This window comes from Syngnathus typhle, linkage group LG1 (assembly GCF_033458585.1).
Source record: "Syngnathus typhle isolate RoL2023-S1 ecotype Sweden linkage group LG1, RoL_Styp_1.0, whole genome shotgun sequence".
NCBI lineage: Eukaryota > Metazoa > Chordata > Actinopteri > Syngnathiformes > Syngnathidae > Syngnathus > Syngnathus typhle.
This window is the reverse complement of record NC_083738.1, coordinates 2,606,310-2,628,421: the sequence shown is the minus strand read 5'-3', so window position 1 is coordinate 2,628,421 and position 22,112 is coordinate 2,606,310. Positions and strand designations below refer to the sequence as shown.

General features: G+C 44.7%; 1 protein-coding gene across 8 annotated transcripts in view; it reads left to right on the top strand.

The window, feature by feature from the left end:
* Positions 1-22,112, top strand: part of hars (histidyl-tRNA synthetase) — a 94,827-nt gene that overhangs the window by 3,041 nt on the left and 69,674 nt on the right. For 7 of the 8 annotated variants that reach the window (XM_061285633.1, XM_061285618.1, XM_061285645.1 and 4 more), the window contains 3 exons: positions 10,971-11,090; positions 11,179-11,274; positions 12,903-13,028. The exons of the other annotated variant lie outside the window; for it this stretch is intronic. In XM_061285633.1, coding sequence (XP_061141617.1) covers positions 10,971-11,090; positions 11,179-11,274; positions 12,903-13,028 — 342 coding nt within the window. The remainder of the gene's footprint in view (positions 1-10,970; positions 11,091-11,178; positions 11,275-12,902; positions 13,029-22,112) is intronic. 8 annotated transcript variants of the gene reach the window in all.

Sequence of the window (22,112 nt, the reverse complement as noted above, 5' to 3'; positions counted from 1 at the left end):
GTCCGTTGAGCCAGCTTTTCTTTGGAATCCAAAGTGCTTCCAAACGAATGACTTGAAGCCTGAAGGGGAGCAAATTTCCTCGTCTTTTTAGACACTAGCCATAGCACCAGCCCAGGAGCCGCGTACTAGTTGTCGACTCCCCTTTCACGTGCCTGCTCTGCTCACAACACAACAACGCCGGGCGCACTGCTCCCGGAAAGAGGAAGCAAGCAACAATGAACTGGATTTCAAAATAAAGTCGCGTCTAATGTCTGAGGTCAAACACGGCAATGTAAATCGATGTTTACGTTTAACATCGATGCCAATAAATCGTAGAGCATTATATCGATTAATCGATGTGTATCGATGTATCGTTACACCCCTAGTATCGATGTATCGTTACACCCCTACATACAAGTAAACACAAAAAAAATAAAAACAAGAAGGCACAAACAATGAATAAATAAGAGTGGTGAATAAATAATAAATAAACAAATAACACAATAAGAGCAGCAAAAATGGAGCAAGTGTGCATACAGCAGTCAGACTATATCGCAAAAGTACAGGACGCTACGCAAAAGGGGGGAGAGAGTTCAGGATCTTAACAGCCTCGAGAATGAAGCTGTTGGTGAGTCTGGTGGTGCGGGAGCGCAGGCTCCTGTACCTCTTCCCAGAGGGCAGAAGATCGAACAAAGAGTGAGCGGGGTGACTCACATCACTCACAATCGTGGTCGCCTTGCGGGTGAGATGGGAGGTGTAAATGTCCTTCAGGGAGGGGAGTGAAGCACCAATAATGGGGGGCTAATCGGACGTCAAGCGCAGCGCGTTCGCTTCTCTTCCGGGTGGGGGGTGCTAATCGGACGTCAAGCGCTTTGTGTCGCGGGCTCCATCTAGTGTGGAAACTGAGAAGTGCTCAAGCTGTTGTGCGGGCCACATTCAATTATGTTTTCAGAATTTGCTGCGGGCCAATAAAAACGCCCGTGGGCCATAGTTTGGACACCCCTAGTATAGAGCGTGTTTGAAGTGAACAGCAGAGAAGAAAGGAACAAGGCAAAGTGTTGTGAAATAAAATATTACCTGTAATACGCATTTTGTTATTTGCTGATTGAAACTGCTAATTAAACAGTGAATTGAAACTAATCGGTAGAGAACTGAACTCTCGCTCTTTATATAGCTGACGTGTCTTGCGCATCCGTTCTGTGCATCTGTAATGGCGGCCTCCGTATGATATCCGGTTTGCGATGGAGATTAAAAAACAAACTATTTGACAATAACACACCATCAAGGATTGCATCATCTCATCAAACGATGTGTCGTCAATTATGAATTTTACTGACTGTGTTGGGCAGGATGGCTGAATGTGATGCGCGATAGACAACAAACAAGAAGAAAGGTGATTTCAAGTTTTATTTCGAGGAAGATTTTCTTCAAAAATTGTTGTACCCATGCATAATGCGCACCCCAGATTTTAGGACAATAAATTAGTTAAATTTTGCGCATTATACGTACATGGAAGAAAACGGTAGTTATTCACTGAAACTTTCACTGTTGAACTAAGATCACCATCCATCCATCCATCCATCCATCCATCCATCCATCCATCCATCCATCCATCCATCCATCCATCCATCCATCCATCCATCCATCCATCCATCCATCCATCCATCCATCCATCCATCATTTGTCCCCACGGGGGTCGCTCTGTAACAAAAGAAACAAAGAGAAGAACCCTTTAAAATTGTAACGTTTCACTGGAGACCAGCGATGATTTTGCAATCCAAATTTTATTATTGTAAAAATCAATATGAAGTTGATTGTTTTTCATTCAATTAAAATTTAACTATTAAAGGAATATGTACATTTCACAACGTGAACTGATTGGTCTATCACACCTGCAGGATGTGAAGCTTCAAGAGTGAGAGGAAACTTGGCTATTCTACTTGAAGGGCTTTTCTATTAGATTTTGTGACCGCCAGCCACTTTCATAGTTGGAGCTAAGACTTTTAGCCAACAGTACTTGCCTCACCCAGTGTGCAAACATGGGAGTGGAACTGTATTATCATGGTTGTCATCTGCAAAATTAAGAAGGACGTTTCTGGTTTCTCCTTTAGAATATGAGTTTGAACAACTATGTAAATTGTGATGGTTTGATTTCTGTGGCTTGTACAAAGTAGACATAATAGAAAAGTATTTTATTACTCTCATATTCCAAGTAGAGAAAAACCCCCAGCATTTAAGTCATTACTGGAAGCAAGTGGGAAGCAACTATGCAGGTTTGAAATGTAGCTAATACCTTTAATTCCGTATTTTCCGGACTATAAGTCGCTCCGGAGTACAAGTCGCACCAGCCATTAAATGCATAACAAAGAAGAAAAAGACATGTGTTAGGGTGGTGCTCACTCTAACTTATTTTGCAAGGACCACACTGGAGACAAGTTAGTCGTTTTAGACACCTGCAGGCGGAGAGTTCACTCGTCGCTGTGCTCTCAGCGATAGTCGAATGAAATCTGACTCAGGCCTCGTCAGGCGCTTATTTATTGAGAGAAACAAAGTGGGGTTATGAGTGGGGGTTTGGGAATACACAGGTTGAGCTGGAGACGCCCCCCTGCTGATCAAGGCATAGCAGGGGGCCTTTTACGACTTTCTGTAAACCAAGCACCTTTGATTGCTTCCTCTGAGTTTAGTCAATCAGTGGTAAACTAATTTTGTCTAGACAGGACAAACTAATTAAATTATTACAGGTTACATTCCAACATAATCATACGATGAAGATATTCTGCAAACCCTAACATATCCCTCCTGTTTTATCATATGATTATGTCAAACCCGAACAACCAAACATAAGTAAGAAAATGAAATCAATGAGATGAAAACAATAACTTCCAGCGAGGTTTTTCCCTCAATACTCCAGTCCAAAGTATGTGCAACTTAAAAACCTGCGGCCAGATTATGTGCAGGAAAAGAGTTACACGGTCCCTCTGCCTTAGGCGACCAGACTGTTATCAATAAAAAAAAAAAAGAAAAACACAGAAACGGTACATCATTGAATCCATCACTTGCAAGGCATTTTCGATGGTCAAATCATCAAGTTTCCGTAAAGCAATGCCGAGTCAAACAGCATCTACGCAATCCACGTTTTGAATTAGGGGTCCAGCACTCCTTGTAGCTTGCAGTGGCTGAGGTGAATCCAGCTGGGCCGTTCAGCGATCTTTACTGCAGTGGGGGTAGTCAGCAAGGCTTGAAATGGTCCCTCCCACCGTGGGCTGGCCCAGTTCTTTCTTTTGATGACTTTGATGTAGACCCAGTCTCCTGGCTTGATGGTGTTGTCGACCTGTGAGGATGACAGAGCAGGCGGCAGTAAATTTGCATTTGACACCTCTGTCAGTCTGAGCGTTCTGACCATGAAATCTGCCAAAGACTGTTCTTCATCTGCCTTTTGTAAATCTGCATGGAACACAGGTAGTCTATATGGCCTCCCGTGGATGATTTCAAAAGGTGTTAGCCCTTCTGAAGTGGGAGTAATTCTCATATAGAGCTTTACTAAGTCTAGGCACTCCGGCCAAGGTCTGCCTGTTGTTTCCATGCATTTCTTCAACCTGCTTTTGATAGTATAGTTTGCTCGTTCAACCAGGCCAGCGCTGGAAGGGTGATAAGCGCAGTGGTTTTTTAACGTTATCCCAAGGTGTACAGCCATGTTCTGTACCACTTGGTTCACAAAATGTGGACCATTATCACTGTAAATGGTTTGGGGAATGCCATGAGTCGGTATGATGGCTTTGCAAATGGCTTTTGCCACTGTTAAGGCATCTGCATGTTTAGATGGGACTATTTCCACCCATTTGGAAAATGCATCAATCATCACTAGGCAGTATTTGTGAGGTCCACTTTGTGTGAGCTCAATAAAATCCATGTGCATGATTTGAAATGGGTACGACGGTTTTGGAAATGAGCCTCTCTTAGGTCTCATGTTTCCTTGTGGATTATGTTTCACACAAACGGGACATGCTTTACAAAATTTTTTTAAGTAAACATCCAAACCAAAGGTAGTGAATTGTTGATGTATGATGAACCTCATCCCCCCCCCTTTCGACACATGGCAAGGCCCATGCGTCGCTATTGCTGCTGCCTTAAAAAGTGATTTAGGTAAAACAGGTTTGTCATTGATGCGGAGGATACTATCTGTATCCGCTATTGCACCTTTTGTTGTCCACATTCGTTTTTCCACCATTGGAGCATTGCCCTGCATATCTGTCAGTATAGTCTTATCTATGAGTTGCGTGTCCTCTGAATCTATTAAAAAAAATTCATGGCCATGTTTCCCTGCCGCTGCTTCTTTAGCAATTCTATCTGCTAATCTGTTTCCATTCGAGGCTTCATCTGTGCCTGTGGTGTGAGCAGCACATTTACACACAGCTAGTTTAGCAGGTAAATGAATGGCCTGTAACAAGTCTTTTAACAAGGAGGCATGGGTAACCGGCTTACCAGTTGATGTTGTCATCCCCCTGCGCTCCCATTGTTTTGCAAAATAGAACAGAGTAGAAAACGCATACTGACTGTCTGTGTATACAGTGACTTCCTTATCTTCCGCCAATTCACAAGCTCTTGTTAGTGCAATCAGCTCAGCCGCCTGCGCTGACCTGTTGTATGGAAGCCTCTCTGCTTCAACAATTTGGTCTGGCAATCTCACAATTGCATACCCACTTTGATTGTTCCCTCTAGGATCCTTTGTACATGACCCATCCACAAACAACTTTCCCCTTTGTCAAGTGGTGTGTCAATTAAATCTTGTCTGGGCAGCTGTAGGTGTTCTGTATCATCCAAACAGTTATGTGGTGTACCATCCCCCGGCAACGGAATCAACGTTGCTGGGTTAAGGACTGTGCACCTCTTTATCACAATGTGTGGTTGTGACAGAAGCGTAGCAGTGTAGGATAGGTGTCTGGCAGGTGACAAAAAGTTCATCTTGCTTTGCAGTAGCAACACATCTACAGCATGTGGAACTAGCAACTCCATTTTGTGAAAGAGCACCACATCTGCAGATTGTCTCACTGCAAGCGCTGCCGCGCATACTGCTTGGACACAGTCTGGCAAGGATTGAGCCACTGGATCCAATTTTTTTGAATAAAATGCAATTGGTCGTAGTTTGCTGCCATGTCTCTGCAGCAACACTGAGGTCATAAAACCATTCCTGCAGTCCGCCGTTTGTACAAAGGTTTTATTGTAGTTCGGCAAGATAAGAGATGTGGTTTCCATCAGAGCCTGTTTCAGCACTACAAAAGCATCGTCTGCTTCCGGAGTCCACATTAATTTTTCCGTCATTGCCATGGGGACTCCATGCGCAATATCTAACAGCGGTTGCGTCTTTTCCGCATAATGTGGGATCCATGCTCTGCAGTAATTGCAGAGCCCCAAAAATGACATAATTTGTTTCTTCGTCTCCGGTTTTGGTGCATCTGCAATGATTTGCTTCCTGGCCTTTTGTATCTGTCTTCCAGAAGCTGTCAACGTGTGACCTAAATAGTTCACTTCCTGTCTGACCCATTGGAGTTTGTTCTTGTTCACTTTATTCCCTGTTTTGCAGAGATAGCGTAACAGTGCTACGGAGTCTTCCCTGCAAGCAGCTTCAGTTTCAGAGGCCACCAGGAGATCATCTACATAAACTAGAAGTTGGCTTTTGTTTGACATCTGAAAATCAGCCAAACAGGCCATGATAGCTTGCATGAAAATAGTTGGACTATCAGCAAATCCCTGTGGCAATCTGGTGTACGTATAACTTTGCCCTTTAAAGGTGAACGCAAACCAGAACTGTGAGTCTGGGTGAATTGGCACCGAGAAAAACGCATTGCTAAGATCAATTACCGTGAAAAACTTCTGGGTAGGTTTCAAAGTGTTCAGAAGTGTGTGTGGGTCAGGCACATTAGGTGCTCTTGTCTGTACTGCATCATTCACTGCTCGTAAATCTTGTATCATTCGCCAATCAATTTTATTGGCCTTTCGAACTGGAAAAATAGGGGTGTTGCAAGGAGAATCCGAGCACTTCCTAATGATTCCTCCTGACAAAAGATCATTTATAACAGGGGCAATCCCGTTTATTGCCTCCTGTTTTAACGGATATTGCTTAACTCTTGGACGCCACTCTGATCTTGGTTTGATCTGCACTGGCGGAATGGATGTTAACTGTCCTACATCAGATGGCCCCTTTGTCCACAGCTTGTCAGGAAGCCCAGCCAATACCCCCTCCTCCTTTTCATTCGAACAAATGTTAACTAGTCAGGGACGCGCACACGCCTCTGCCCTACCAACACCTACTTCACACACCGTTCGCTTCCACATGTCACAACTGGTACTGTAGCTCCACCCATCACCTTTATCCTCATAATCAGTGACAGAATCAGCAAGTTCAATCCGGCAACCCACATCTGCCCATGTTATACTGTGAGGTTTAAACAATGGAATGTGGGGTACAGCCGACAACTTGTATTTGTCATCCTGAGGAGCGGGCAGAAGCACAGCAGCAGCTGCAAATGACCTGCGATCAGTGTACAGAGCAGTGATTGTTAAAGTTACTTCTGTGTCACTGAGAAAACTTTCAATATAGTCAACATGTGGGTCAGTGAGGATGTTCATGGTGACATGTAAGTCATCACAAGTCATTTCCGATTCAGGTCGTGTCAATTGTTTTCGGGCTTCACTCAGCAAATCGCCTGGTAGCTTGGGATTCTGTTCAGCCGAGACGTCATAGGAACAGAAAATCCGCTCACCTGCTTGTGCAGCATATGAGTCCACATCTCTCACTCTACATGCTCGCATACCATCCTTTACTGGAATTATTGCAATTCCCAACCTAGTCATCAGATCCCGTCCCAGAAGGTTTATGGGACATTTTGGGGATAGCACAATCGAGACTGAAGCTATGACTCCCGTTTCATCATCTCTCACTACAACTGGATTGGAGATACTCTCCTTGTGTACCTGCCCATCAGCAGATTTTACCCAAATAGTATTTTGGGAGGCCTTTAGATTTGGGACTTTAGTTTTTATTACGGTCTTACACGCTCCGGTATCACACAAAAACTCTACTTCACTTCCTCCAATGTTTAAGGTGACACATGGTTTTTCTTTCAATGCATTCAAAATGTCCCATGCTGCATGGACATCTACTATCTCTTCCTCTGTAGTAGGACAAGAGATCACAGGGGGGCAATCTAGTCATGCTGAGAATTTGTCTCTTCCTCTGCCATTTCCTCTGCCATTTCCACCACCCTTTGATTGGTATTGTTTTGCAAAACGACACGATCTTGCCAAGTGTCCTCGTCTACCACAGTTCCAACAGGTCTCTGAATCTGGTGGGGGTTTTGAATTATATGGAGGCCTGCGACCTTGTTGGCCTCTACCTCTTCCTCTTGCCTGCTGGGACCCATGAAAGAAGACTGTTGTATCTTCATCTAGGTCAGTGCTTCTCAATTATTTTCTGTTACGCCCCCCCCTAGCAAGAAGAAAACTATTCGCGCCCCCCCTCCCCACCGTGACTATCCTAACTTGTCTTGTAAGTCGTAAAATGTTGCACTGTCGCAAACGTGACAGAAGTAACAATGAGAGCGCCACTGCCCCCTGCTGTCGTAAACGCGCAATTACACTTTATTCTAGTACTGCCAAAAAAAAAGCCTGTTCCCCAGGGTCACACGCGCCCCCCCAGGAATAGCACCGCGCCCCCCAAGGGGGGCGCGCCCCACTATTTGAGAAGCACTGATCTAGGTCAACATCATCATCATCGCCTAGATGAAATACATCAGAACTTTTGCCTCTTTTGATCACTTTTTCAGCATGTCTGGCCCATTGCATAGTTGTTGTCACACTTGCAACATCTACTTCCACCAAATGTTTCCTCACCCAGTTGCCGATTTCAGGGCGGAAATTAGTAAGGAGCGCATTTTTACGCTGTTGCTGATAAGCACTCTCAGCTGCATCATTGAATGGGATGCCACTATGCACCCTGAACTCTTTTTCAAATCTTAAGCGAAAATCATCAGTATCTTCCCCAGGCTTCTGTTTAATTCCTGCCAAATGACCATAATTCGCTCGCCTTCGAAATATAGTTCTCACTCTTTGCACAAGATCATTCCATTGTGCTGCATACTCCCCTACCAATTGATTTCCCCCACCGGGATAGGGAAAAGGCCCTTGATTATTTCTACCTGTATAATGACCTCTAACCTTTGCCCAGTCTTTTCCCAAAGAAGACATTGCAGCTTCTCCTGCCTCATGCCCATTCAGCCTATAAGAATGTATGATCCCAGCCATGTCTTCTGCCCATTTATCTGGGTCTTCAGCAACAGGGGTAACCCCTTCAACTGCTTTTCTTGCCTCTTCCAAAGTCCATGGCCGAAAAACATACGTATGTGGAGGTTGGCCTTCCCCTACAATAGGGTTTGGCACCTGTATCATTGGGCACACATCAACATTGTCCAAATTTTGGGAAAACCTAGCAGCAGTGGTCAAACTTCGTGTTTGTACAGGACTTCCAGCAATGTGACACTGACTTTTCTTTCTGTTATATGGGGGAGGGTGCAGGTCTGTTAAACCTGGATACAAGTTTTGCATACGAGCGGAAGATCTTTCTTGCTCCGCTTGAGCTGCATTTCCAGCTACGGCCGGAGCCGTGGCCGGGACAGTGCGCCTGCGCACTGTGGCCTCGTTTTCCTCCGGCCTGACAAACATAGATGCAGCCTCATCACTTCTCAACTTTCTATCTTTTGTCTTTTGGATTTGTTCTCTTCTCTCTTGTGAAGCACTCAACCACATTCTAGCACAAATCAATTCCTTCTCTTTACTACTCTTTTTCAGTCCCTTTGACTTCCTCTTCACACTCTCCTCCAAGACATCAACCACTACCTTCCAGACTTCCACTTTCAACTTTGCTTCTACTCCAAACTTTTTCTTCCACTTTGGCATGTATTGCATACAATTAAGAAATCTACTCGCCATGTACTTCTCATCTCCTTCAAGAGCTAGGGATCTACCGTTCTTATTTCCCATCTTACTTCGGTTTTCTAGGTTTATACAATTTTTTATTTCTTTTTCTTCTTTTCTTTACTTTGAGGATCCTCAATGCAGGTTTAAATTGACCTCTGACCAAATTCTCTCTGCAGTCAATTTATCCTACCAGTCGCACACTCAACCACACAACTTTCATGCAAACACCTTGGAAAAACAGACAAAAAAAATGAGAAACTACGCCCTTCTTCAATTAAGAAAAAGAAACTCCTTTCTCTTAGCCCGTTCCTTCCACTGGGACTAGACTCCCAGCTGTTTCATAGCTTGGAAACACCAAAGCCGTAGCTCATAACTCGGACAACCCGAAATGTATCTCATAGCCAGGACAAACCAAAGCCGTATATCATAACTCGGACAAACCAAAGCCGTATCTCATAGCTCGGACAAACCAAAGCTGTATCTCATAACTCGGACAAACCAAAGCTGTATCTCATAGCTCGGACAAACCAAAGCTGTATCTCACAGCTCGGACAAACCAAAGCTGTATCTCATAGCTCGGACAAACCAAAGCCGTATCTGCGCTTTTTTCTATGACTTACTTGTCTCCCTTGGTCCGCTGCGCTGCCGGGTTCCCGTCAATCCACTTCTGACAGACGAAGGCAGACCTAAGATGCTGGCCCAGCGAAGAACTTCCTTCCCAGGTCTTTCGTTACCAGGTCCTCCAATGGACGCTGGCCTGTCGACAATGCAGCACGTCCTCCTCCGTCAGCCAGATGGCGGGTATGAGGGTCCCGGGTTTCGGCACCAAAAATGTTAGGGTGGTGATCACTCTAACTTATTTTGCAAGGACCACACTGGAGACAAGTTAGTCGTTTTAGACACCTGCGGGTGGAGAGTTCACTCGTCACTGTGCTCTCAGCGATGATCGAATGAAGTCTGACTCAGGCCTCGTCAGGCGCTTATTTATTGAGAGAAACAAAGTGGGGTTTTGAGTGGGGGTTTGGGAATACACAGGTTGAGCTGGAGACGCCCCCCTGCTGATCAAGGCATAGCAGGGGGCCTTTTACGACTTTCTGTAAACCAAGCACCTTTGATTGCTTCCTCTGAGTTTAGTCAATCAGTGGTAAACTAATTTTGTCTAGACAGGACAAACTAATTAAATTATTACAGGTTACATTCCAACATAATCATACGATGAAGATATTCTGCAAACCCTAACAACATGTATGTCGCAATGGAGTATAAGTCATATTTTGGGGGCAAATTTATTTGATAAAATCCAACACTAAGAACAGACCCGTCATCTTGAAAAGCAATTTAAAATAAAAATAGAGTAGAGGCAACAACAAGCTGAATAATTGTATGGTATGCTAAAGTTACATAACACATAAACAACGAACTGATAACGTGCCTCGTATGTTAACATAACATCTTAAGAGTTATTCAAATAACTAGCATAAATAACATGCTAACAAGTTTACCAAACTGTCCATGTCACTCCAAATCACTAAATCCAATGAAATCTTCATCCTCTGTCATTTCTATACAACTTCGCTAACTCCGGAAGTAGAAGATGCGGCGCTTCCTCTTCTACATTGCTTACGTCAGACTGTGTTATTAATTTCACACATGAGTCGCTCCCGAGTATAAGTCGCACCCCAGGCCAAGCTATGTAAAAAAACTGCAACTTATAGTCCGGAAAATACGGTACATTTGGAGTGCGTTTTATTTGTATTTTATTTAACTTTAATTCATTCAGGTAAGGTCATTGAGAAAAGATTCTCTTGCAATGCCAAGTATACCATTAAAAAAAGCAAAAATGGTCAATACAAGAAAGTTGTGACACTACTGTACTTTTTTTGTTGTGTGTTTTGATAAAATATTTTGAAATATTCATCATCATTCTTTCCACTTCACAGTGTAGCTTGCAGTTTGAAACATTAAAAACCATATGGAATACTTGATCATTTACAATTGACAAATTGTCCTTGTTTCAGGGAACGAGAGACTACAACCCTAAGCAGATGGCAATAAGAGAGAGAGTTTTTAACACCATCATCAGCTGTTTCAAACGCCATGGAGCAGAAACCATCGACACACCTGTTTTTGAACTAAAGGTCAAGATTCTCATTGCCTTACACAAATGTAAATTATTAATGATTTTTTATCTTCGTGACATAACACTTTGTGCTTGTTGATATGTAGGAGACCCTGACAGGGAAATATGGTGAAGACTCCAAACTCATCTATGACCTTAAAGACCAAGGAGGAGAGCTGCTGTCCCTTAGATATGACCTCACCGTATCCTTAATGTATACAGTGCGTTGCGAAAGTATTCGGCCCCCTTGAACCTTTCAACATTTCGCGACATTTCAGGCTTCAAACCTAAAGATATAAAAGTTAATTTTTTTTGTCAAGAATCAACAACAAGTGGGACACAATCGTGAAGTGGAACAAAATTTATTGGATAATTTAAACGTTTTTAACAAATAAAAAACTGAAAAGTGGGGCGTGCAATATTATTTGGCCCCCTTGTGCTAATATTTTGCAGCGCCATCTTTTGCTGCAATTACAGCTGCAAGTCGCTTGGGGTATGTCTCTATCAGTTTTGCACATCGAGAGACTGGAATTCTTGCCCATTCTTCCTTGCAAAACAGCTCGAGCTCAGTGAGGTTGGATGGAGAGCGTTTGTGAACAGCAGTCTTCGGCTCTTTCCACACATTCTCGATTGGATTCAAGTCTGGACTTTGACTTGGCCATTCTAACACCTGGATACGTCTATTTGTGAACCATTCCATTGTAGATTTGGCTTCATGTTTTGGATCATCTCTTGCATATCACCCCGACTCTGGAACTCTCTCCCCCAGTCTGTCTGTGACTCACCCACACTCCCCATATTTAAGTCCCGTCTAAAAACTTACCTCTTCTCCCAAGCTTATGACCTCCCCTATCCATAACTGGTTTCCTCTTCTTAAGTTTATCCGATTGTTTCCTCCCCGATCATGTATGTCCTTGCCTTGTTCCCTGTAAGCGTCTTTGGGTTCTTGAAAAGCGCTATACAAATTTAATGAATTATTATTATTATTATTATTATTATCATTGTCCTGTTGGAAAATAAATCTCCGTCCCAGTCTCAGGTCTTTTGCAGACTCCAACAGGTTTTCTTCCAAAATGGTCCTGTATTTGGCTCCATCCATCTTCCTATCAATTTTAGCCACCTTTGGTTTCATCTGACCAGAGCACCTTCTTCCACATGTTTGGTGTGTCTCCCAGGTGGCTTGTGGCAACCTTTAAACGAGACTTTTTATGGATATCTTTGAAAAATGGCTTTCTTCTTGCCACTCTTCCATAAAGGCCAGATTTGTGCAGCTCTGATTGAAGCCTGAAATGTGGCGAAATGTTGAAAGGTTCAAGAAAGACTGACGCTAATGCTATGAAAATGAGTGCATAGACAAAGTGAAATACAGTTTATTATTTTGTCATCTCAAGCTAACCGCTTTACTGTTTCCGTCGTTTCCATAGATCAGAATCAGAATTAAACTTATTACACTTGTATACATATATATTGCACTTTTCAACACTCCTGGAGAGTCCAAATACACAAGAAAATGGTTTTTAAAGCAAAAAAAAGTCAATTTTCCATGTTGTATGCCCCTTAAACAACACAAAATATGAAACTCAAATCATATATTGTTTTTCATCAGTGTCTTCAGAAAACCAAATAAGGGAACAACCAGTTTAAGCAATTTTAAATCACTCAGCTGTCTTTTAGTTAAAGTCTGCTTTATTGTCAATTTCTTTACATGCCAAGACACACACAGATTGAAATTACGTTCCCACTATACCACGGTGACAAGACAAAGTACACAATATACATACAAGTAAACAACACAACAAAATTATGTTTGCCTTAATACCCTCACTTTCAGGTGCCATTTGCTCGTTACCTGGCGATGAACAAGATCACCAACATCAAGCGCTATCATATTGCTAAGGTTTACCGCCGTGATAACCCTGCTATGACCCGTGGACGCTATCGAGAGTTTTACCAGTGTGTGAGTCCATTTGCCCTATCCAAGTTCTGCTGTTAAGCTTTTACTGATTTACCCCATTTGGTCTATTAGAAGTTTTCTGATATTACCAGAATGTACAAATGTTTGACGAGAACGTCCTCCAAAATATTATTTATTAGGGCCCGAGCAGCAAGCGCTGTGAGGTTGCTATTGTTTTTCTAGGAATTATTAGGGCCTAAGTAGGGGTGTAACGATACATCGATACACATTGATTAATCGATATAATGCTCTACGATTTATTGGCATCGATGCTAAAGGTAAACATCGATTTATATCGCCGTGTTTGACCTCGGACATTAGACGCGACTTTATTTTGAAATCCAGTTCATTGTTGCTTGCTTCCTCTTTCCGGGAGCAGTGCGCGCGTGTTGTGTTGTGAGGAGAGCACGCACGTAAAAGGGGAGGCGACAACTAGTACGCGGCTCCTGGGCTGGTGCTATGGCTAGTGTCCAGAAAGACGAGGAAATTTGCTCCCCTTTAGGCTTCAAGTCATTCGTTTGGAAGCACTTTGGATTCCAAAGAAAAGATGGCTCGACGGACAAGACACGTGCAGTTTGTAAATCCTGCCATGCGGTGATCAAATATTCAGGGAGCACAAATCTCGCCGCACATTTAAAGAAAAAACACGACATCAAAGTTAAGTGTTTAAGTAAGCAATTTGTATACAACAATACTCTTGTAATTTCCTAAATAAAGAGTTTGCAGTACCTTGTTGATTTTGCGTATGAATTGTTATAAATCAGGATATTGTTCTATATTTTTTATTAAAAAAAAAATATATCGATCGTAGAGAACTATATCGCGATATATCGTGAATGAATCGCAGCAGGCTTTAAGATATCGGCAAATATCGTATCGAAGTTCTTTATATCGATATTATATCGTATCGTGACAAAACCCGCGATTTACACCCCTAGGCCTAAGTAGTGACCGCTGTGAGTTTTTTTTTTTTTTAGGAATTATTTTTTAATTTTTCTCAGTAAAGCATCCTATCCTATTTTGACACCCAAAACATGCACGGAAACTCACTAAATGTTGTACATTCATCAGCCCTGATGAAAAATTTGCTATTTTGAAGTTGTCATGAGCAAAATTGCTCTGTAGCGCTACCTAGAGTGGGGAAAAAGATCCAATGACCTAGAACTGTAAAAATTGGCAGACACGCGTAGCACCCTGAGATGTACAAAAAAAATCCATCCCAGCCCATGTCTAAAATGAACAGGATAAGAGTTATGTATTAATGTCTAATTTTGGCTGAAATTTGCACATTTACAGAGGTCATACTTTTGCACCCTTGTCCTAAAGCAGTGGTTCCCAAAGTGGGCGCCACCGCCCCCCTGGGGGGGTGGAAAGATCTGGGGGGGGGCAGTGAGAAAGAAAGGGGCGGTAGGGGGGCGGCAGTCCGAAGTCGAAGTCAGAAGTTTGAACGTTTGTTTGACGATTTGTACACAACACGATCAGCAGGACGAGTCTCTGACTGCTATCAAGTGCTGTGGAACAAGGTCAAGATGTACTTTATTGCCTTCCCAACATCATATATAGTAGAACGGGGCTTCAGTGCAGTCGCCTTACTTCTTTCCAAGCAAAGAAACCGACTGAAAATTACTGACCCCGGGGATCTACGACTTCTTAGTGAGTTCCAGCCTGATGTTGAGAAGCTTATGTCCCTGCACCAAGCACATCCATCCCATTAATATTAAGTGCGAGACAATGAAGGTTACTGGTGGAATGTTTATTTACCATTCTATGTTGCTGAAACAGTTAAAACTGCTAAAAAATAATTGGTTTACTAAATTGGGTTTTATTTGTGAAATACACATTTGTGTTTAACCTTTCTCTTTTCAAATTGCAGCATACCAAATATCAAGAAAGAGGTGTTTGTTTCCATATGTGTCTTTGGGGGGCGCTAGGAATTCACTGGGGAGCCAAGGGGGTGCCAGCCTGCAAAAGTTTGGGAACCATTGTCCTAAAGGATCCAATCCGATGGGTTGTACCATCTTTAGACATGAGAAAACAACTGCCAAAAAACGTAGTTTTCAAAATGACAACAGCTTCTTTGAAAAATGACATCAATATTTTGTATATTAGATTAGATTAGATAGAACTTAATTTATCCCACAGTAGGGAAATTTTCTTGTCACAGCAGCGTACAAGAGTGCAAGAACACAAGAAACATGTGCAAAATGTAAAAATGAATAATACAGACAAAGACAAGTGCACAAACAAAAACAAGTACGAGTAGTGGTCAAGATAATGGAAGGAAACCAACCCATGATCAGGTGCTGCATGTGTTGTATAGCAGTGGGAATGAAGGACCTGCGGAACCTCTCCTTCTTACACCGTGGTGTAACAGTCTGCTGCTGAAGGAGCTTCTCGGGGACCCCATAATGTCATGGAGGGGGTGAGAGGTGTTGTCCGGGATGACCTGCATTGGCCACACAGCCCCACAGCATGATGGAACCACCACGACATTTTCCTGTCGGTAGCAAGTGTTTGTCATGGAATGCTGTGTTCTTCTTCCTCCGCCCCTTGTTATGTCCAAATAACTAAATTTTAGTTTCATCAGTCCACAGCACAGCTTTCGAAAATGAATCTGGCTTGTCCAAAAGTGCTTTAGGACAGTGGTCCCCAACCTTTTTTGCACCACGGACTGTTAACGTGTCAAATATTTAATACATTTATATAAATAAATAATACATTTAAAATAAATATATAAATACGATGAAATAAAATGATACTACTGGCATAAAACCAAATATAAACCACATAAAAATAAAACTCACCGATTATGCCTAGATGGGACCGGCTTGTTTCTGAGAAACAAGCTCAGTTCTCCCACTAATTCAACAATCAATGGAGACAATGACACCCGAAGCGTTTTTCTTTCAAAACATTCCAAAGGTTTGTCTTTTAATGCAGGATGCTTGGTCTCCCATGTGCCGAAGCAGTTTTGAAGGCTTCAATGCCTCGTCAGCTATTCTCTCGCCACATATTATTCAGAGTGGGCTTGGCGCGTCAGTCACCTGTAGCGATAAATCCATATTTTAAGTAGGACTCCTGAAATTTTCTTTTAAATGCAGCTTTTCTTTTCTTAGAAGTCGTAACCTCTTCTTCCTTCTCCTCATTGGGCTTTTTTCCATTTCCGAAGATGCTTTCCAAACATCTGTTTCTTGCTAATTTTTAGTCGCTTCGCGGGCTTGACTGGGGTGACATGTCACGTGACCGGGACGAGCGTCTTGACCTGAACTAACCTGTGTCAAGAGACACAGATGCACCGATGGATGTAATTGGGAGAGAATTGCCAGTTTTTTTTATATTTTGCAAAATAATTTCTTACTCATTTTTGCTAGCTTTGCGGGCTCGACTCGGGAAACAGGTCACGTGACCGGGACGAGCGTCTTGACCTAAATTAATTGATCGTCGATTAAAATAAAAAAAATTAAAAATTCTGTGCGGCTTGGTACCAAGTGACCCACGGACCGGTACCGGTCCGCGGCCCGGTGGTTGGGGACCACTGCTTTAGGATACCTCAAGCAACTCTGTTTGTGGCATGTGCGCAGTAAAGGCTTCTGCCGCATTATTCTCCCATACAGCATCTCCTTGTACAAAGTGCACTGAAAAGTTGAACGATGCACAGTGTCACCATCTGCATGAAGATCATGTTGTAGGTCTTTGGAGCTGCTCTGTGGGTTGACTTTGACTGTTCCCACCATCCTTCGCCTCTGCTTATCTGAGATGTTTCTTGGCCTGCCACTCCGGACCTTAATTAGAACTGTGCCTGTGGTCTTCCATTTCCTCAATATGTTCCTGAATGCAGACTGACAGCTGAAATCTCTGAGCTAGCTCTTGGTATCCTTCTCCTAAACCAGTGCTTCTCAATTATTTTCTGTTACGCCCCCCCTAGCAAGAAGAAAACTATTCGCGCCCCCCCTTCCCCACCGTGACTATCCTAACTTGTCTTGTAAGTCGTAAAATGTTGCACTGTCGCAAACGTCACAGAAGTAACAATGAGAGCGCCACTGCCCCCTGCTGTGAAGATTCGCAATTAAACTTTATTCTAGTACTGCCAAAAAAAAAGCCTGTTCCCCAGGGTCACACGCGCCCCCCCAGGAATAGCACCGCGCCCCCCAAGGGGGGCGCGCCCCACTATTTGAGAAGCACTGTCCTAAACCATGATGTTGAACAGTCTTAGTTTTCAGGTCATTTGTCAGTTGTTTTGAGGTTCCCATGTTACCATTCTTCAGAGAAGTTGCAAAGAGGACAACTTGCAACTGGCCACCTTAAATACCGTGAACTGGAGATGTTTTGCAAAGAAAAATAGTCAAAATACCGTCCGTCCACCCGCCCGCTTCCGCTTATCTGGGGTCGTGGCGGGATCAGCTTTAGGAGGGACTCCCAGACTTCCCTCTCCCCAGCCACTTTATCCAGCTCGTCTCGGGGCATCCCAAGGCGTTCCCAGGCCAGATGAGAGACATAGTCTCTCCAGCGCGTCCTGGGTCGTCCACGGGGTCTCCTACCGGTGGGAATGCCTGGAACACTTCCACAGGGAGGCGTCCAGGAGGCATCCTGATGAGGTGCCCGAGCCACCTCATCTGGCTCCTCTCAACGTGGAGGAGCAGCGACTCTACTCCGAGTCTCTCCCGGATGACCGAGCCTCTTACCTTATCTCTAAGGGAGAGCCCGGGCACCCTGCGGAGGAAACTCATTTCGGCCGCTTGTATCCGGGATCTCATTCTTTCGGTCACGACTAGGGGTGTAAATGGCGGGTTTTGTCACGATACGATATCATATCGATACAAAGAACTACGATACGATATTTGCCGATATCTTAAAGCCTGCTGCGATTCATTCACGATATATCGCGATATAGTGCTCTCCGATCGATATTTTCTTTTTTTTAATAAAAAATATAGAACAATATCCTGATTTATAACAATTCATACGCAAAATCAACAAGGTACTGCAAACTCTTTATTTAGGAAATTACAAGAGTATTTTAGTATACAAAGTGCTTATTTTAACACTGAACTTTGATGTCGTGTTTTTTCTTTAAATGTGCGGCGAGATTTGTGCTCCCTGAATATTTGATCACCGCATGGCAGGATTTACAATCTGCACGTGTCTTGTCCGTTGAGCCATATTTTCTTTGGAATCCAAAGTGCTTCCAAACGAATGACAAGAAGCCTAAAGGGGAGCAAATTTCCTCATCTTTTTGGACACTAGCCATAGCACCAGCCCAGGAGCCGCGTACTAGTTGTCGACGCCCCTTTCACGTGCGTGCTCTGCTCACAACACAACACGCGCGCACTGCTCCCGGAAGGAGGAAGCAAGCAACAATGAACTGGATTTCAAAATAAAGTCGCGTCTAATGTCCGAGGTCAAACACGGCGATGTAAATCGATGTTTACGTTTAGCATCGATGCCAATAAATTGTAGAGCATTATATCGATTAAGCGATGTGTATCGATGAATCGTTACACCCCTAGTCACGACCCATAGCTCGTGACCATAGGTGTGGGTAGCAGCATAGATCGACCGGTAAATTGAGAGCTTTGCCTTTTGGCTCAGCTCTCTCTTTACCACGACGGACTGGTACAGAGTCCGCATTACTGCCGACGCTGCACCGATCCGCCTGTCGATCTCGCGCTCCATCCTCCCCTCACTCGTGAATAAGACCCCAAGATACTTAAACTCCTCCACTTGGGGCAGGATCTCATCCCCGATCCGGAGAGGGCATTCCACCCTTTTCCGACTATGGACTCGGATTTGGAGATGCTGACCCTCATCCTGACCACTTCACACTCTGCTGCGAACCGCTCCAGTGAGACCTGGAGATCACGGCCTGAAGAAGCCAACAGCACCACGTCGTTTCTAAAAAGCAGAGATGCGATGCTGAGGTCCCCAAACCGGACCCCCTAAACGCCTCGGCTGCACCTAGAAATTCTGTCGATAAAAATCATGAACAGAATCAGTGACAAAAAGCAGCCTTGGCGGAGTCCAACCCTCACTGGGAACAAATCCCACTTACTGCCGGAAATGCGGACCAATCTCTGGCATTGATGATACATGTACCGAACCACCCTTATCAGTTGGCTCGGCACCCCGTACTCCCGAAGCACCCTCCACAGAACCTCCCGAGGGACAAGGTCGAATGCCTTCAAGTCCACTAAACACATGTGGACTGGTTAAGCCAACTCCCATGCCCCCTCGAGGATCCTGCTGAGGGTATAGAGCTGGCCCACTGTTCCACAGCCAGGACGGAACCACACTGCTCCTCCTGAATCCAAGGTTGGACCTCCCGACGGACCCTCCTCTCCAGCACCCCTCATTAGACCTTACCAGGGAGGCTGAGGAGTGAGATTTCTCTGTAGTTGAAAGACACCCTCCGGTTCCACTTCTTAAAGAGGGGAACCACCACACCAGTCTGCCAATCCAGAGGCACCGTCCCCGATGTCCACGCAATGTTGCAGAGGCGTGTCAGCCAGGACAGCCCCACAACATCCAGAGCCTTTAAGAACTCCATCTGTTTTTTTAACTGCCTCAGTGACTTTGACCCCAGAGATTGGAGAGTCCACCTCAAAGTCTCCAGGCCCTGCTTCCACAATGGAAATCGTGTCGGTGGAATTGAGGAGGTCTTCAAAGTATTCTCCCAACCGACTCACGACGTCCCGAGTAGAGGTCAGCAGCACGCCATCTCCACTGTAAACAGTGTTGACGGTGCACTGCTTCCGCCTCCTGAGACTCCGGATGGTGGACCAGTATTTCATCGAAGCCGTCTGGAAGTCATTCTCCATGGCCTCGCCAAACTCCTCCCACGCCCGGGTTTTTGCCTCAGCAACCGCCGAAGCCGCGTACCACTTGGCCATTGGTACCTGTCGGCTGCCCCCAGAGTCCCACAGGCCAAAACAGCCTGATTGGACTCCTTCTTCAGCTTGACGGCATCTCTTACCGCCAGCATTCACCAGCGGGCTCGGGGATTGCCGCCACAACAGGCACCGACAACCTTATGGCCACAGTACCGGTCGGCTGCCTCAACAATGGAGGCACGGAACATGGTCCACTCGGACTCAATGTCCCCTGCCTCCTCCAGGACGTGGGAAAAGCTCTGCCTTAGGTGGGAGATCTTTTTATAGTGGCACTCCACTTTCGGTTTTCTTTTTTTTCTCTTCCTCTTCCTGACAGGGGATTCTGGCAGACGTTCCCAGCAGACCCTCACAGTGCGTTTGTGTCTGCCAGGTCGGACCGGCATCTTCCCTCACCATCGAATCAGTTGACAGCTCCGCCCCTCTCTTCACCCGAGTGTCCAAAACACTCGGCGGCAAATCCGATGACACGACGACAAAGTCGATCATCAAACTGCGGCCTAGGGTGTCCTGATGCCAAGTGCACACATGGACACCCTTATGTTTGAACATGGTGTTCATTATTGACAATCCATGTCGAGTACAGAAGTCCAACAATAGAACACCGCTCGGGTTCAGATTGGGGGAGGGGGGCGTTCCCCCCAATCACGCCCTTCCAGGTCTCACTGTCATTGCCCATTGAAGTCACCCAGTAGAACGATAGTCCCCAGAAGGAGCGCTCTCCAGCACTTCTTCGAAGGACCCCAAAAAGGGTGGGTACTCTGACCTGCTGTTCGGCGCATAGGCACAAACAGTCAGGACCCGTCCCCCAACCTGAAGGCGGAGGGAGGCTACCCTCTCCTTCACCGGGGTGAACCCCAATGTGCAGGCACCCAGCCAGTAATAAGTATGCCCACTAGGGGTGTAACGATACATCGATACACATCGATTAATCGATATAATGCTCTACGATTTATTGGCATCGATGCTAAAGGTAAACATCGATTTATATCGCCGTGTTTGACCTCGGACATTAGACGCGACTTTATTTTGAAATCCAGTTCATTGTTGCTTGCTTCCTCTTTCCGGGAGCAGTGCGCGCGTGTTGTGTTGTGAGGAGAGCACGCACGTAAAAGGGGAGGCGACAACTAGTACGCGGCTCCTGGGCTGGTGCTATGGCTAGTGTCCAGAAAGACGAGGAAATTTGCTCCCCTTTAGGCTTCAAGTCATTCGTTTGGAAGCACTTTGGATTCCAAAGAAAAGATGGCTCGACGGACAAGACACGTGCAGTTTGTAAATCCTGCCATGCGGTGATCAAATATTCAGGGAGCACAAATCTCGCCGCACATTTAAAGAAAAAACACGACATCAAAGTTAAGTGTTTAAGTAAGCAATTTGTATACAACAATACTCTTGTAATTTCCTAAATAAAGAGTTTGCAGTACCTTGTTGATTTTGCGTATGAATTGTTTTAAATCAGGATATTGTTCTATATTTTTTATTAAAAAAAATATATATCGATCGTAGAGAACTATATCGCGATATATCGTGAATGAATCGCAGCAGGCTTTAAGATATCGGCAAATATCGTATCGAAGTTCTTTATATCGATATTATATCGTATCGTGACAAAACCCGCGATTTACACCCCTAATGCCCACACCTGCTCGACTCCTCTCACTGTGGGCAATTCCAGAGTTGAAGAGAGTCCAGCCCCTCTCGAGAGGGCTTGTACCAGAGCCCAAACTATGTGTGGAGGCAAGTCTTCCATGATTCGTCACCCCTCCATGAGTCGTCACCCCTCCATGAGTCGTCACCCCTCCATGAGTCGTCACCCCTCCATGAGTCGTCACCCCTCCATGAGTCGTCAACCCTCCATGAGTCGTCAACCCTCCATGAGTCGTCAACCCTCCATGAGTCGTCAACCCTCCATGAGTCGTCAACCCTCCATGAGTCGTCAACCCTCCATGAGTCGTCAACCCTCCATGAGTCGTCAACCCTCCATGAGTCGTCAACCCTCCATGAGTCGTCTACCCTCCATGAATCGTCAACCCTCCATGAGTCGTCAACCCTCCATGAGTCGTCACCTTATAGTGGTGGAGGGGTTTGCGTGCCCCTATGATCCTATGAGCTATGTTGTCTGGGGTTTCATGCCCCTGGTAGGGTCACCCATGGCAAAAGGATCCTAGGTGATGGTCCGGACAAAGCACTGGCCAGAAGTCCT